The sequence below is a fragment of the Lithobates pipiens genome, unplaced genomic scaffold, assembly GCF_037356315.1.
Source record: "Lithobates pipiens isolate NorthernLeopardFrog02 unplaced genomic scaffold, aLitPip1_a1.2 Scaffold_10, whole genome shotgun sequence".
In the NCBI taxonomy this organism is placed as follows: domain Eukaryota; kingdom Metazoa; phylum Chordata; class Amphibia; order Anura; family Ranidae; genus Lithobates; species Lithobates pipiens.
The window spans coordinates 76,787,218-76,803,444 of record NW_027507686.1 but is presented as its reverse complement, the minus strand read 5'-3'; the positions used below and the strand labels follow the sequence as shown (position 1 = coordinate 76,803,444).

The 16,227-nt window shown below is 40.5% G+C and overlaps 1 protein-coding gene across 3 annotated transcripts in view; it reads right to left on the bottom strand.

The window, feature by feature from the left end:
* Window positions 1-648: 648 nt before the first annotated feature.
* KMT5B (lysine methyltransferase 5B) overlaps window positions 649-16,227 on the bottom strand; it is a 30,730-nt gene continuing 15,151 nt past the window's right edge. For all 3 annotated transcript variants that reach the window (XM_077455933.1, XM_077455926.1, XM_077455941.1), the window contains 2 exons: window positions 6,517-6,713; window positions 649-3,667 (listed from right to left, as the gene is read on the bottom strand). In XM_077455933.1, the coding sequence (XP_077312059.1) occupies window positions 2,199-3,667; window positions 6,517-6,713 (1,666 nt within the window). In that variant the 3' untranslated portion in view covers window positions 649-2,198. The remainder of the gene's footprint in view (window positions 3,668-6,516; window positions 6,714-16,227) is intronic.

The window sequence follows — 16,227 nt, the reverse complement described above, 5'->3', positions numbered from 1 at the left end:
CTACGCATGGGAGTCGCTGTTTACGGCATGGCTCTGAAGGAGAGGCATGGGTATGCCGTTCCTTCAGAGCACCTATGCTAGTGATGTCAGCGGTTGCATCTAAAGTAAATATCTTCTAAACGGTGTACGTTTAGGAGATAATTACAGTACCTATAGGTAAACATCAGTGAGCCAACACCCACTTTAATGTACCTTGCAGTAATGTGTCACAAAATTGTAAATCCAGCTTTTTGGCTTCATGTTGTTAAAGGACAGCCAACAGTCAGCCCTTACTACAGATTACTAGTTTGAATAAACCTTCCAACTCTTCTGTGTGATAGCAAGTGATGAAGTAATTTCTTTCACACAAAATATTTTGATTTGTACAATACAAGGTACAAATAGAAATATTTTCAAATTTCTTATACTGGCCCTACCCATAGCATTATTCTGGCGTTGATATAACCATATATCAAGGATGGTGGTAGGTCACATTGCTCCGGTTGATCATTACATCAAAACTAATGTATGTATGGAACCATCCGCAAGACACCTTAGAAAAAGTTTGCTTCCATATACGCAAGACCTCACTAATAAATATATATCTCAATATATCCAAACATTTTTTTTAAATGTACTTAAAATCAGAACTGGTTTATTACAGACACATGTGGTATGACCTTTTTTATTCACATCTGCAATGAATGCTACCTATACATAAATCACCAACTCATTTGAATAAGATGACATAACAATATGAAATTTAGTGTGCTTGAGTCTAAAAAACAAACAAAAAAAAAAAAAAAAAAAACACATATAAAAATGTAAAACGTTAAATATGAAAGAAAATGATTAAAAACAAAATCATTAATAAACTTGGGTTTACAATTTCCTATTTTATTGTCATGAATACTTAAGTTTTAACTATTACGGTAAATCATTTTTTTATGGCAGAAATGAAACTCCTCACCACACTTATATATACACATTATATACAGTTAACTATTACACAAAGGAAAAAGTAACATACCTTTAGCTCCCTGTCAGAATGTTCATAACATTCAGTCAGTTGTAGCTTTGCCAAACTGCAAGAGAGGACAATAATGTTCTGTGTATGTAGATGACAGCTGCACTTAAGTGGACACATTTTATCCTTGTCACCTTGTTTTCACAGCCTCGTCCATGAAAAAATAAGCACCAATCAGTCTTCGAAAAGAACAATTTTATCTAAATTTTAAATATAAGCTTTTTTGTTTATATTTCTATAACAAGCAATAAATACACCCATGTCCAAACTTTTATTCTGAATATGGCTAGGCCCTGTACATAAATGTGCTACTAAGATAAGCAAATATAATTTTCTGCCATTTTGTTTGAATGAATTAGTTCAGGGCTCATTTACACCAGATGCATGTGTTTCAATGTGTATTTGGATGCATTTTACATGCTTCGAAGAGGATCCCATTTGAAATTGAAAATGCAGATCAATGAACCAACAATGTAGCATGCAGGCCTTTTTTTTTGCCTAACACACCATAATGCAATGTGTCAGTGTGAAAGGGACCTTCTGAAATAATGGATTTAATCATGTTCATGCATTGTACTTGTTCTTAAAAATGTAACAAAATGCACCTAGTGTAAACAAGCCCAAATTAAGAATTTGCTGCTAAAAAAAAGGGCACAGACAGAATTCTTAGGATAGCGGGTACAGTAAAAATAGACTTCTGATTGTAGAATTTATAAAGGACAAGACAGTAAGCAAATAAATTTGAAAGGTGTAGTCATTGCTGGTGATAACAACATACAGAAAAAGTGTAATGTTACTACTGTGATTCTTGTTAAAATATGAATGACAGCTCCTGGGGGTTTAAACAAATATGACTGGGTAGCCACACTACTACACTTTATTGTCCTGTGTGGAAAGTTTAATATGTACATTGTCCTCCCATATACAACACGACCCAATGTTTTTTTGTTTTTGTTTTTTTAACTCAAAAAATTGCACATAAGAAGACTGTTAAAAAGTACAGTAAAAATTAAAAATTTAAAGTTGGTAATGCTGTACACTTTCTACAATTACATTTCAGAGTGAACTAACAAGTGCAGTCTCTAAAATTTACAGTTTTTGAAGTAAAGGAATAATTCAATGGAATAAGTTTATTTCATAGGTAAATGAGTAAAAACGACTGTTGAGGTCAACCTACAAAAATATTAATATTTCACGCATTCAGACGCAAAGACTGATCTTCTCTCCGCCTAGAGGATATATCAATGTCTATTGAATCCTTTCCAACAATCAGTCTCAAACGTTTTGCTGGTGGTAGAGGAATAAAGTCATCCTCAAAATCATCATCATATTCATCTTCTTCCTCTTCTGATGATGAAGAATCCTCCATACTTTCTTCCTCATAATGATCATAATTGTTAACTTCCATTCTGGTTCCCAGCAGAGACAATGCATCCTTACAATATACACCATTTTCATGAAGTTCCTCTGGAAAGGACATTCTTGTTTCCTCATCTCTCTTTAGCTGAATCTTTAGTTTTGTAGAACTACTACCTGATCCTGAGTTAAAACCATTGTTAAGTTTTGCTACATACAAACTGTTCTTGTCCTTTTCATGATCTTTACTCAGTTTAATGCTAATTTTGGATGAGCCCATGCCATCATCGTTCTCCTTTTCTGCTTTGCTGCTGTTGCTGTCATGGCGTCTACGCAGAGTTAGTTTTGGAATTCCAGTGCTATTTTCAAGAATTAACTGTGCGTCATATCTTGTGATTCGTCTACTTTTTTTACTTTTCACAGTTCTGATTATTTTTTCTGTCCTTACTTCTGAAGTGACTACAGGGCAACCATCTGAAGATGTCCTCAGATCGTTATAATCAGCATGCCCATCAGAAATAGCATTTCCAGCATCTGACTCACAATGTGAACTTACTGTGTTTGGCAAAGTATTATCCTTGCCAGACAATTCAAAATCACAATTTGACACAGCCATGTGAGCAGCCTGTTTCAAGTGTTTGCTCTGTCTAGACTTCCTTCTAGACTTATACAGACCATTTCTCTGATGTCTACTCTCCTGTCTGTCTGAGGTGTCATGATCAAGTTCATTGTTATTTAAGGACTGTTCTTGAAAGTCAGTTTTGTGCACTGGTGCAACACTTTCACCGCTGCTTCTATGAACATCCAAAGAATTTAGTGGAAGCTTAGCATCAGGTGTTTCCACAGAGTTCCTTGTCCTCATAGAGCTACGAGTTATATATGAAGATATAGACGATTCACCAAGAGCACCTTTTGAAGAATTCAGTTTATATTCTCTTGCTGCATGTCTTGTTAAACAACCAGTGGTTTCTTTCAATTTTGCAGATCCCCCGCTCTCTTTATCCCTTTTAACGGACATGTTTTTATACAAAACTACTTTAGGTTCTTTAAGCACTACGTTCCCCACTTCAAGTTTTTTTGAAGTATTCCTCTGCTCTGGTCGCTTGCAGTGATTTCTCATCTTAATTTTAGAATGGAAAGGCTTTACAGGCTTTCTTAGTCTCTTTGGTACCCTGGAATTGTTTATATGAGAGAGTTTTGATGAGGTAGAAGAGGATGAAACTGGAATTTGTGACACAGACTGTTTTGTCAACGTTCTACTTTTCACATTCTTCCTCGCACCAACTGAAGATTTTCTGTTTCTGCCTGCAAAGCACGAGATATAGAAAAAATAAATAAATAAATAAGTAAAATTTGGAAGCGACATTGAAACAAAAATGATTTGGGTAACCTTAAAGTGGGATAAAGATATGCCTATACTGTTGAAAATCCAGTGCTTCACTGTCTCACCCTGCTCTGCAAACGCTTAGTTGCTCTCTATTTTTGGCATTGTGACAAAAATCAGAGCCACGATCTGCTAACAGCCTAAAGATTTACTGCTGCTCAAAAGCTCTGGGCTTCAGCAAAGAAGCAGGCTTTGGCAAGAAGGAACAGGAGCAATTTATACTAAATTTTGGTAGCATAATTAGGCCTGATTCACACCTATGTATTTTTTGTGCTTTTTGCATTTTGCAGATTTGCACCACAAAATGTGTTCCATAGGAAATCATTTTAACTAAAAATGCATAGGTGTGAGAATCAGGCCTTAATGTGGAATGCATGTTCCTTACTAAAGAACAGTTGTTATGGGTAAAGTTCCACTTGAATGGAAATCTGTCAGGAGGGACAAGGAGGCTGCCATAGCCGTGTTCTACAGTGGAGGGAAAAAGTATTTGAACCCCTACTGATTTTGAATGTTTGCCCACTGACAAAGAAATGATCAGTCTATAATTTTAATGGTAGGTCCATTTTAAAAGTGAGACAGAACAACAAAAATATCCAGAGAAACGCATTTCAAAAAAGTTATAAAATTGATTTGCATTTTAATGAGTGAAATAAGTATTTGACCCCTTCGCAAAACATGACTTAGTACTTGGTGGCAAAATCCTTGTTTGCAATCACAGAGGTCAGATGATTCTTGTAGTTGGCCACCAGGTTTGCACACATTTCAGGAGGGATTTTGTCCCACTCCTCTTTGCAGATTCTCTCCAAGTCTTTAAGGTTTCGAGGCTGACGTTTGGCAACTCGAACTTTCAGCTCACTCCACATATTTTCTATGGGATTAAGGTCTGGAGACTTGCTAGGCCACTCCAGGACCTTAAGGTGCTTCTTCTTGAGCCACTCCTTTGTTGCCTTGGCCATATGTTTGGGTCTTCGTCGTGCTGGAATACCAATTTTCAATGCCCTGGCTGAGGGAAGGAGGCTCTCACGCAAAATTTTACGGTACATGGCCCCATCCATCGTCCCTTTGATGCATTGAAGTTGAAGCCGAAAAATGCCTCCAAAAGCATGTTTCCACTTCCATGTTTGACGTGGGGATGGTGGTGTTGGGGTCATAGGCAGCATTCCTTCTCCTCGAAACATGGCGAGTTGATGCCAGAGAGCTTGATTTTGGTCTCATCTGTCCACAACACTTTCACCCAGTTCTCCTCCGAATCATGCAGATGTTCATTAGCAAACTTCAGACGGTCCTGTACATGTGCATTCTTGAGCAGGGGGACCTTGCGGGTGCTGCAGGATTTCAGCCCTTCCCAGCGTAGTGCGTTATCAATTGTTTTCTTGGTGACTATGGTCCCAGCTGCCTTGAGATCATTGACAAGATTCTCCAGTGTAGTTCTGGGCTGATTCCGCACCATTCTCATGATCATTGAAACTCCACGAGGTGAGATCTTGCATGAAGCCCCATACCGAGGGAGATTGACAGTTATTTTGTGTTTTTTTCATTTGCGAATAATCACACCAACGGTCACCCTCTCACCAAGCTACTTGGCGATGGTCTTGTAGCCCATTCCAGACTTGTGTAGGTCTACAATCTTGTCCCTGACATCCTTTACAGCTCTTTGGTCTTGGCCATAGTGGAGAGATTGTAATCTGATTGATTGCTTCTGTGGACAGGTGTCTTTTATACAGGTAACAAGCTGAGATTAGGAACACTCCCTTTAAGAGAGTGCTCCTAATCTCAGCTCATTACCTCTATAGAAGACATCAGGGAGCCAGAAATCTTGCCGATTGATCAAATACATATTTCACTCATTAAAATGCAAATCAATTTAAAACTTTTTTTAATTACGTTTTTCAGGATTTTTTTGTTGTTATTCTGTTTCTCACAGTTTAAATAAACCTACCAATAAAATGATAGACTGATTATTTGTCAGTGGGCAAACATACAAAATAAGCAGGGGATCAAACACTTTTCACCTCACTGTACATGTCAATAACCTGACTGTTATGCTGCCTCGCTAGTTTTAGAACTTTGAATACCTGGTTCCAATCAAGTATACAGATAAGGTCATATGACACTTCACCGACTTTCCAGATACTCACACCTGGTCTGGGTGAGTGACTCTGTGAAACTAGTGAGTCAGCATACAAACCTGAAAACAAGCATTTTCAGTAAGCCAGAAGTGGCTGCTTTAAAATTTGCCTCATGACACAAGTTACTGTGAAAATGAAACTCCAGGTAGACAGCTTTTGGTCATATCTGTTGGGGGAAAACAGTTATTTCTGCTGACGTTTATGCCATGTCCAGATCCCTTCTGTCTAGTGTAAAAATTCATACTTTCATTCATGCCAGATGCTACAGTCTTGCTATACTGCCACCTGCAGCACTTGTATAGGGAAGCAGTGGTGTAATTTATCTGCGACTCTCCTTTTGTCTGTTCACAGAACGCCTTTGCTCTTTGTGCATGGTTCACAGAATACAAGGCATTCTGTGAACATACAAGGGGAGAAAAAGGTGGACAAACAATACTACTGATTCCCTGCATGAGAGCCAAAGCCAGTCAAATATGTACTCTGCCATTGGTCCCAAGTAAGGTTTTCAACCCTGGCCAAATTTCTCCCCCTGAACTACAGATCACCCTTCTCCTTACGTGTGTGTGTGTGTGTGTGTGTGTGTGTGTGTGTGTTCTCCCACCCCCCCCCAAAAATAAAAATAAATGCCAGCTAATTCTTACATGAGTTAGGTTTTTCCTGAGAGGTATCTGCATCTGTGTTGGAGCTGACAGACTGACTGTCTGAGTTTTTGCTGCTGTCGCCAAGCTTTTTGAGTCTGTTCAAACGTTTGTCTGTTTCCCGTAATCCATACTTGCTGTTGATCACAGGACTTGGTTCATTAAGACCGACACGTGATTTAAAAGCACCAGTTGCACGCCTAAAGAGTAACAAAATATTATAACTCTTTAATTGTATATCAATCAGAAAAAAAAAAATAATAATTATACAATATATATATATATATATATACCAACTTAATCAAACACCAACTCTAAAATATAATGCTAGTCACTTTATATATAGCCGTTGTAGCAGAGGCTGTTTTCTTACAAACTACCTTCTCTTAGTAACACTTGCATATCTGACAGCAGATGATGAAAGTCGCCAAGCATTCACTGCAAGTGCTTCTTCCCTGCATTTTTCAATTAAAATGCTTGATTCACCTACAGTGAATGTCACATTCACTGCTTTATAAAATATCCCACGTTTTGTTTTTGTTCTTATTCAGTACCTTTTATGAAGCTTAAAGTAGATGTAAACCCTCTCCTATACTCAGTGATGTAAACAGCCTCAAATGATACACAGGGATGAAACATATCTCCCTACATAAGTTTTACATGTATATCTGCAGCCTTTCCCTTCCTATACTCTTTAGAAAGTGCAGATCATGTTCAAATGTTTCTTCCTGTTTCAGCAGTGGGTGTGGAGTCTGGGTATACACTGTGTGAGCCGATTAGAGGAAAGGCACCCCCCCCCCCCCCCCCCACACACATAATCAGAGGAATGAAGCAACATGCAGAGCTGTACTGTGAACATCTCCCTCTAATCACCTTACCCAACACACATTTCCAGCTGCTTTTATATGCTGCGTTGGAGAGCTGGTCAGAGCATGCTGATAACAGAGAAATGGAGCAACAGAAAAAAAAAACACGGGACTTAGGGCTTTGGAGAGACATAAGTAAACACTACAGATATAAGTGCCCAGGTCAGATTTCATGAATGGGGTTTACGTCCACTTTAATATGACTTTTCAAATGGACTCCAAAGAAAAAAAGTTTACCAAAGACAAAAATGTTACAAGAAATAGGATCTTTGTACTCGCAGTAAAATTATTTTCTTGGAGTCCATTGAGAAACAGTTTGATAAGGAATGTCCAAAAGCAGTCCAACCTGATGGGCAGGCACACCCAAACACAGTTCACCAGCACAACAAGAAAGTATAGTTACTTGCACAACTTTGTGCATAGGAGGTGGAAACAAGTCTAAGACTCAAATATGCATGAAAATATATGAACTGCGTTGCAGAAAAATGTCAGCAGGTGCTCTGGACAGAGGACTCAATATTTGAAATATTTGGCTGTAGCAGGAGCTGTACACCAAGGAGTGTCTGCAGTCAACAGTGAAGCATGGTGGAGGTTCTCCTAACCAAAAACTATTTTACTTTGAACGATCAACTCTACTTACAGACTCAAGGAGTCGCTATGGGGACATCATGTGCCCCAGCATATGCCAATTTGTACTAGGGTGGCTGGGAGACACATATCTGATCATTACACAATTTTTCTTGAACATGTTATGGTACAGGTACATAGATGACCTGTTCATAGTATGGACTAGCACTAGAGATAGATTGTAGTTCATTCATGTGTTAAATGACAATGGCTTTAACCTAAAGTTCACTTTTATTTTTGACAATACGCAGATCCCTCTCTTGGATCCAACTATCAAACAGGATGGCACCATAGGCACAGACATGTTACAGAAACCAACGGCCGGGAATGCGCTTTTACACGCGTCTAGTGCTCACCCTCAACCATTAGTACGTAGCATTCCGTATTCGCACTATTTGCGCCTATGAAAAAAAATACTTTGGAGACAGATTTCAGAATCCAAGCCAATCGCTGCGAGATAGGCTCCTACTTCGAGGCTATTCACAGACAAATCTAAGGAAAGCTTTCAATCGAGCACTAGCACGCACCAGGAACTCCTTGCTCTATACTCTACCTAAGCCTCCTTCAACTGAGAAAATTAAAATGTATTACCAAGTACTCTGACACCACCTACAACTCAGAAAGATATTATCCAACCATTGGCATTTGTTAACGGAATAGATATGCGACTTCTACTCCCGAACTGGTGTTTTGAAGAGCATCCTCTCCAAGAGACCGCTTGACTACCGGCCACTATCAAATGTCTGAACGATCGGTCACAGGACCAAGTGGAACCTTCCAATGTGGGGGATTGTTCCACTGCCCCTGGATATTCGGAGGGGGACCAAGTTCCAGCTACCTAATGGTAAAACATTTTACCAAATATTTTTGATGTATGATTTATTTGGACCAGATAACCACTCAGAAAGGGGTTCAAGTAAAATAAAAGAAGAGGAGTTGATCATAACTGTTGAATGGAAGCATCCAGACACAGATTAGATTTGTCCCACTCCGATGAAGAGACTGAAGTTACTAAACCTGACTGCAGCTTTATCAACTTCTTCCAGGGAGGAAGACCTTGGTTTGATGGGTATACAAGAGAAAGCCCAAGAACTCCAAGTGACAAAGGAATCAGATGACTTCTCAACATTCAGGATTATATTTGTAACTTGTGGGTCTGGAAACTAAAAGTTGCTTAGAGGAACATTATCATGTAAGATAGGAAAATGCTTAATTTGTATGCCTAGGATACCCCACATCAAATATTTAACAATTTGATCCAGCAAGAAGCCGAAAAGACAGCCTCCTACAAATGGTAGGTGTAAAGAAGGCCTTCTTACACACTTGCTTCACCAACCAGTACAGAAGCCGGAAAGCCCTGGAGATCTGGACAGTAGAAGAGGTCAGAGATATAACCTATCAGCCATCCAGTACAAGGTCAAGCAGAGCATTTATTGGGACAATCACTTGATCAACATAATCAATACGTTGAGCGTTAATGCCAGCAGTCGCCAAATCTATGCTTAAGAATTTGGAACAGTCAGCCAAATCTGAGAGAAGTGTAGAAGCAAACATGGATTAAATAGCAGAACCCACCAAGGTGTAAATGGATACAGAACCAGCTTCCAGTTTTTTGTCAGTAGAGTCTTCAAAGAATGGAACTTCTCTTATAGGTATAATCAAAGCTTTGTGAAGGCAAGATACAGGCAGTTGATAGAGAAAGGGGACTGCCAGCTAAATGCCTACACTCCTGCAGATTGGGTCCAGTAGTATTTATTGCAAGATTCAGGGTCTTTGTGAATCAGTTTAACAAAGCTATTTGCAGATGTGTCTCTCCTAAATGCAAGCTAGGAAACTACAACAAAGCTCACAGCCTGCTAATCACTAACAAGAGTGAGCTTTCAGGGGGAGGGAAAACTGCACCAGTTCTGGTTCCAATACAGGGAGGAAAAAAAAAAAAAGTATTTGATTCAATGATTGGTCTATACATTTTAAAAAAGGTAGGTTTATTTTAACAGTGAGAAACAGAACAAAAACATCCAGAAACACGCCTTTTAAAAGACGTTATAAATTGATTTGCATTTTTATGAGTGAAATAAGTATTTCTGTCTCCCAGGTAATGAGCTGAGATTAGGAGCACTCTCAAAGACAGTGTTCCTAATTTCAGCTTGTTACCTGTATAAAAAAGACACCTGTCCACAGAAGCAATTAGATTACAATCTCTCCACTATGGCCAAGTCCAAAGAGCTATCCAAGGATGTCGGGCACAAGATTGTAGACCTATACAAGGCTGGAATGGGCTACAAGACCACCGCCAAGCAGCTTGGTGAAAGGGTGACAACAGTTGGTGCTATTCACAAATGGAAGCAACGCAAAATAACTGTCAGTCTCCTTCGGTCTGGGGCTCAAAGCAAGATCTCAGCCCAGAACTACACAGGAGAATTTTGTCAGATCTCAAGGCAGCTGGGACTATGGGTGCAACGGATCAAAAAAAACTCACGGATCGGATCATTCCTCGGATCAAAGTCATGGATCGGATCGTTTTTCAGATCAGAAAATAATTGAATTTGCAAAAACCTGTGAAAATTCCACCACCATATAGTCCCCACTGTAATATCCACGTCATCTCCCCCACTGTAATATTGGCTGAATATGGCTGGGTACGGCTGAGCATGGCTGAGTACCGCCGAGTATGGCTGGGTATTACTGAGCATTGCTGGGTATGGAGGGATGGCTGTGACTGCAAATGTCAGAGCAGCGCTGTGGGCACTACAAATTCAGCCCACAGCACTGCTGCCATCCGCTCTCTCCCCTCCACTGTACAGATCAGTACACAGAGGGGAGAGTGGAACCAGCGTCATAACATGATGCCGGTTTGTTTCACAAGTGATCGCTCTGTCATTTGACGGAGCGATCACATTGTAAACGGCCAACGGGTACACCAAGATGGCTGCTGCTCTGGAGCTAGGCCGAAGTTGCGGCCTTTCCTAAGGCCGAGGCGCGCGCCGCGGATTGCGGCATGTGCCGATCCGAACAGGGTGACCCGTTCGGATCAGTGAGGATCCATTGCACCCCTAGCTGGGACCATAGTCACCACAAAAACAATTGGGGAAATCCTGCAGCGCCTGCAAGGTCCCCCTACTCAAAAAAGCACATGTACAGGCCTGTCTGAAGCTTGATAATGAACATCTGAATGATTCAGAGGAGAACTGGGTGAAAGTGTTGTGGTCAGATGAGACCAAAATCAAGCTCTTTGGCATCAACTGAACTCGCCATGTTTGGGAGGAGGAGAAATGCTGCCTATGACCCCAGGAACACCATCAAATATGGAGGCGGAAACATTATGCTTTGTGGGTGTTTTCTTGCCAAGGGGACAGGACAACTTCACCGCATCAAAGGGACAATGGACGGGGCCCATGTACCATCAAATCTTGGGTAGGAACCTCTTGCCCTTAGCTAAGGCATTGAAAATGGGTATTCCAGCATGACAATGACCCAAAACACACGGCCAAAGGTAACAAAGGAGTGTTTCAAGAAGAAACACATTAAGGTCCTGGAGTGGCCTAGCCAGACCTTAATCCCACAGAAAATATGTGGAGGGAGCTGAAGGTTTGAATTACCAAACGACAGCCTTGAAACCTTAATGACTTGGAGATGCAAACCAGGTGGCCAACTACAAGAAACCTCTATGATTGACCTCTATGATTACCAACAAGGGGGGTTTTGCCACCAAGTACTAAGTCATGTTTTCAGTCATTAAAATGCAAATCAATTTATAACAACTTTTTTTAAATTCGTTTTTCAGGATTTTTTGTGGTTATTCTGTCTCTAACTGTTAAAATAAACCTACCATTAAAATTATAGACTGATCATGTGTCAGTGCACAAATGTACAAAATCAGCAGGGGGATCAAATACTTTTTTCCCCCTCACTGTAAATGCACGAGGAACCTTCAATATACTAGCATAACCTGTACTAACTGGCAAACAGATGGGATGATACTGCTGGACCACTGGAGAAAGAACACTAATATACTTAAAGAAGTATGGCCAAGCTTCTCTTCTGGGTGACAGGGTGCACTTATAGTATCTCACAAAAGTGAGTACACCCCTCATGTTTTTGTAAAGATTTTATTATATCTTTTCATGCGACAACACTAAAGAAATGGCACTTTGCTACAATGTAAAGTAGCAGCCATTAATGTCTAAACCGCTGGCAACAAAAGTGAGTGCATACCTAAGTGAAAATGTCCAAATCAGGCCCAAATGGTCAATATTTTGTGTGGCCACCATTATCTTAACCCTCTTGGGTATGGAGTTCACCAGAGCTTCACAGGTTGCCACTGTAGTCCTCTTCCACTCCTCCATGACAGATGGCCGATGTTAGAGATCTTGCGCTTCTCCACCTTCCGTTTGAGGATGCCCAACAGATGCTCAATAGGGTTTAGGTCTGGAGACATGCTTGGCCAGTCCATCACCTTTACCTTCAGCTTCTTAAGCAAGGCAGTGGTCGTCTTGGAGGTCTGTTTAGGGTCGTTCTGTTGAAATACTGCCCTGCGGCCCAGTCTCAGAAGGGAGGGGGGAAAACATGCTCTGCTTCAGTATGTCACAGTACATGTTGGCATTCGTGTTTCCTTCAATAAACTGTAGCTCCCCAGTGCTGGCAGCACTCTTGCCACCCCAGACCGTGACACTCCCACCACCATGCTTGACTGTAGGCAAGACACAATTGTCTTTTTACTCCTCACCTGGTTGCCGCCACACACGCTTGACACCATCTGAACCAAATAAGTTTATCTTGGTCTCATAAGGACATGGTTCCAGTAATCCAATAATGCAGTGTGCGGCATATGATCTGAGCACTGACAGGCTGACCCCCCCCACCCCTCTGTAGAAATGCTGGCAGCAGTCATACATCTATTCCCAGAAGACAACCTCTGGATATGACTCTGAGCATGTGCACTCAACTTCTTTGGTCGACCACGGCAGGGCCTGTTCTGAGTGGAATCTGTCCGGTTAAACCACTGTATGGTCTTGGCCATCATGCTGCAGCTCGGTTCAGGGTCTTGGCAATCTTCTTCTAGCCTAGGCCATCTTTATGTAAAGCAACAATTCTTTTTTTCAGATCCTAGGAGTTCTTTGCCATGTGGTGCCATGTTGAACTTCCAATGACCAGTATGTGTGACAAGATTGATAACACCAAATTTAACACACCCGCTCCACATTCACACCCGAGACCTTGCAACACTAACTAGTCACATGACACCGGGGAGGAAAAATGGCTGACTGTGCCCAATTTGTACATTTTCGCTTAGGGGTGTACTTCACTTTTGTTGACAGCAGTTTAGACATTAATGGCTGTGTGTGGAGTTATTTTGAAGGGACAGAAAATGTACACTGTTATACAAGCTGTACACCCACTACTTTACATTGTAGCAAAGTGTTGTCACATAAAAAGACATAATAAAATATTTACAAAAACGTGAGGGGTGTACTCACTTTTTGTGAGATACTGTATTTCTGCATTCCTGTGACCCAGATTTGCCCAACAGCAGGCTTTAGCTGTCATTACAGAGCCTGGCCCGGCAGCTGGCTCAGCCTCTCAACACAGCGTTGAGAGGCTGAGCCAGCAGCTCCCAGTTCCTCCATAGCCCGGCGCTCCAGTGAGAGCTGGAGGGGCAGACAGCAGTGACTGACCGATCAGCAGTTATCTGATTGCCCTGTTCTCAGTGCTAAGAGTGGGTAGGGGACAGCAGCAGCATCAGACCACATCTCCTTTAATGAATTGAGGAAACCTACACTTGTTGGTTAACTGGAGAGACTTCCAATATTTAGACCTAAATCTGCCAGTAACTGTTGAAAGTAGAAAAAAAAATATATATATATATTTTAGTTCAAAACAAAAGATATAGGAAAAAGTAAGAGAGAGAGATCCACTCTCCAAAGTACACCAAGAGCAACTGAGCATGTGCAAGGTGGGAGGAGTTATAGCTACAAATGTGCAAGCTCTCAGTTTTCTATGGGACTAGTATCCATTTATATAAATAGGATATTTTTCTTCTTTTCATTTTTTTCGTATTTTTGGCTTATCTGGCTTTTTTTCATACAGCTTTCTCCATAAGTGAGGAATTCTTGGTAGTTTCCATGGCGTGCAGTTCTGTGCCCCCTTCCGGGTGCCCGATAGGTATGCGGGCACTCTGGAATGTGTGGTACTGTGAAGTGATGTAACTGTAATAGACAGTTTATTTTTTAATTAATTTTAGAAAAAGGTTTTATAGTTTTTTTTTATCTATTGTGTAATTATCAGCTTTCCTGAATATATACAAAATTCAATGAATTCATTTGTATAGATAAATTGTTTATTAACTATGGTTTGAAATTGATATACAGTTCTTATGATTATGGCCGTTTTGATATACAGGCATGACAGGAACGCAGGGTCGCCTCCCCCCACATGCAGTAGTGATTGATCGCATCACCTATAATGGGGATAGGTCGCTGTCTTGTCACACACACACACACACACAAACACACACACACACACACACGAAAAGAATTGGAAGACGCCTTTCAATTGGACTTCCGGTGTCACGCTCCTGCCAAGGTATATATGTGCTATGGTGTGTGACATCCCATCCTAGCCTCCTTTCCCTGTGGATGCCTAATACGGAGAAGCGCAGCGTCGAGCGGAGCTAGAAGATTGGACGTCACCATACACCACACCAGCCAGCTGGCGCAAGCCGCAGCTTTATCTTTTCACTTTGAAATGCAAGTTTGTTTGCTTTGCTGGTTACAGATAATAGTGGTGCAGTGTTGTTGCTTTTTGGAATAATTAAACTTTTTTTTTTTTTTTTTTTTTTTAAAACCTACTGCATTATGAAGCCTCCCTTTTTCCTTTCTTGATCCAACTATTTGAAAGCCCTTATTTCCAAACACGGGTCTCACGGAGCAGAGTGGCGTCTGAACTCACTAGCAGAGGAGAGGATCCGGATGGATGGTTGAAATTGCCGCCTCCAGCCCAAGTGATTTCCCTGGTCTGTGCCTACTAGATCTCCGTAACAGAGATCCTACATTTCTGGTAAGCAGCAATCTGGCATTTTTTTTATTCCGTGGCTATCATGTGGGACCATGTGAAAAGAAAAGCTTTTCTGGGGTCTTACATCTGAGGGTTTTTTTATTTCTGTTTTAGCACAAAGCCTTTTTTTCAGCACAGTTAAAAATTTTAATGTATATAGGCTGATGAACAGCTGCTGTTATTTTTATTTTGTGTTGGTTGTTTTTTTTTTAACATAATTGTTTGAATCTGTATGTTACTTTTAGCACAGGATTTACATGTAGCACAGGTGTTGCACATATATTCGTTTGTTTTTTCACACATGGTACACTCTTCATTTTTGGTTGCGCATCTATTTTCCTATTTATATACTATATTTCCAAACTGAATAAATGAATGAAAATGAATAATGAAAAATAAAATATAAATAAAAATGAAGTGATTTTATATATTTTATCTCTTAATTTTTATTTATATTTTATTTTTCATCAGCACCGATTGGGGGCAGCACGGATTATCCACGTTACACACACTAGTATCCATTTATCCAGTAGTCAGCAGTATACTGCTAGGTTTCTTGCCATCTTGCTGTTCGATGGAGAGTCTTCATTTCTTTGGGCCTGATTCCCACCCTTTCCTCTCGAAACCATCAATAAAGAGATGAGAGGCAACAGACATAATCAAAAGCTCCTCTAGAGAAACTGTACCCATTGCTTTTGTTTCTATTTGTTTATTCTAAGCCAACATCTTTAGAACAGCGCTTTGCGGACTCAGGCTGTATGAATGGTGAGGGGCCTCGATGATGCCACTCTGTGCATGTGCACAGGAGCCCCGGCCTTGGCACAGAGCTCTGAAGGTATTGCACAGGTATACTGTCCCTTCTGAGCGCATGCGCCGTGACATCACCGGCTGCATGCTACGTGAATAACTCCAAAATAGTGAAAGTTTAGGAGATACTCACTGTACATACAGGTAGGCCTTATTATAGGCTTACCTATAGGTACAAGTTAAAAAGTTGACTTAACTTCCACTTTAACATCCTCAATAACAGATGGAAGCAGCACCAGATGCAACAGCTTTTACTGTGGTTATCGGATTTTTTTTTCCAGCATTGGTTGGTAAACACACACGATTTTAAAGAGGAAGTAAAGGCAAAAAAAAAAAAAAAAAAAAACACACACACCTTGTA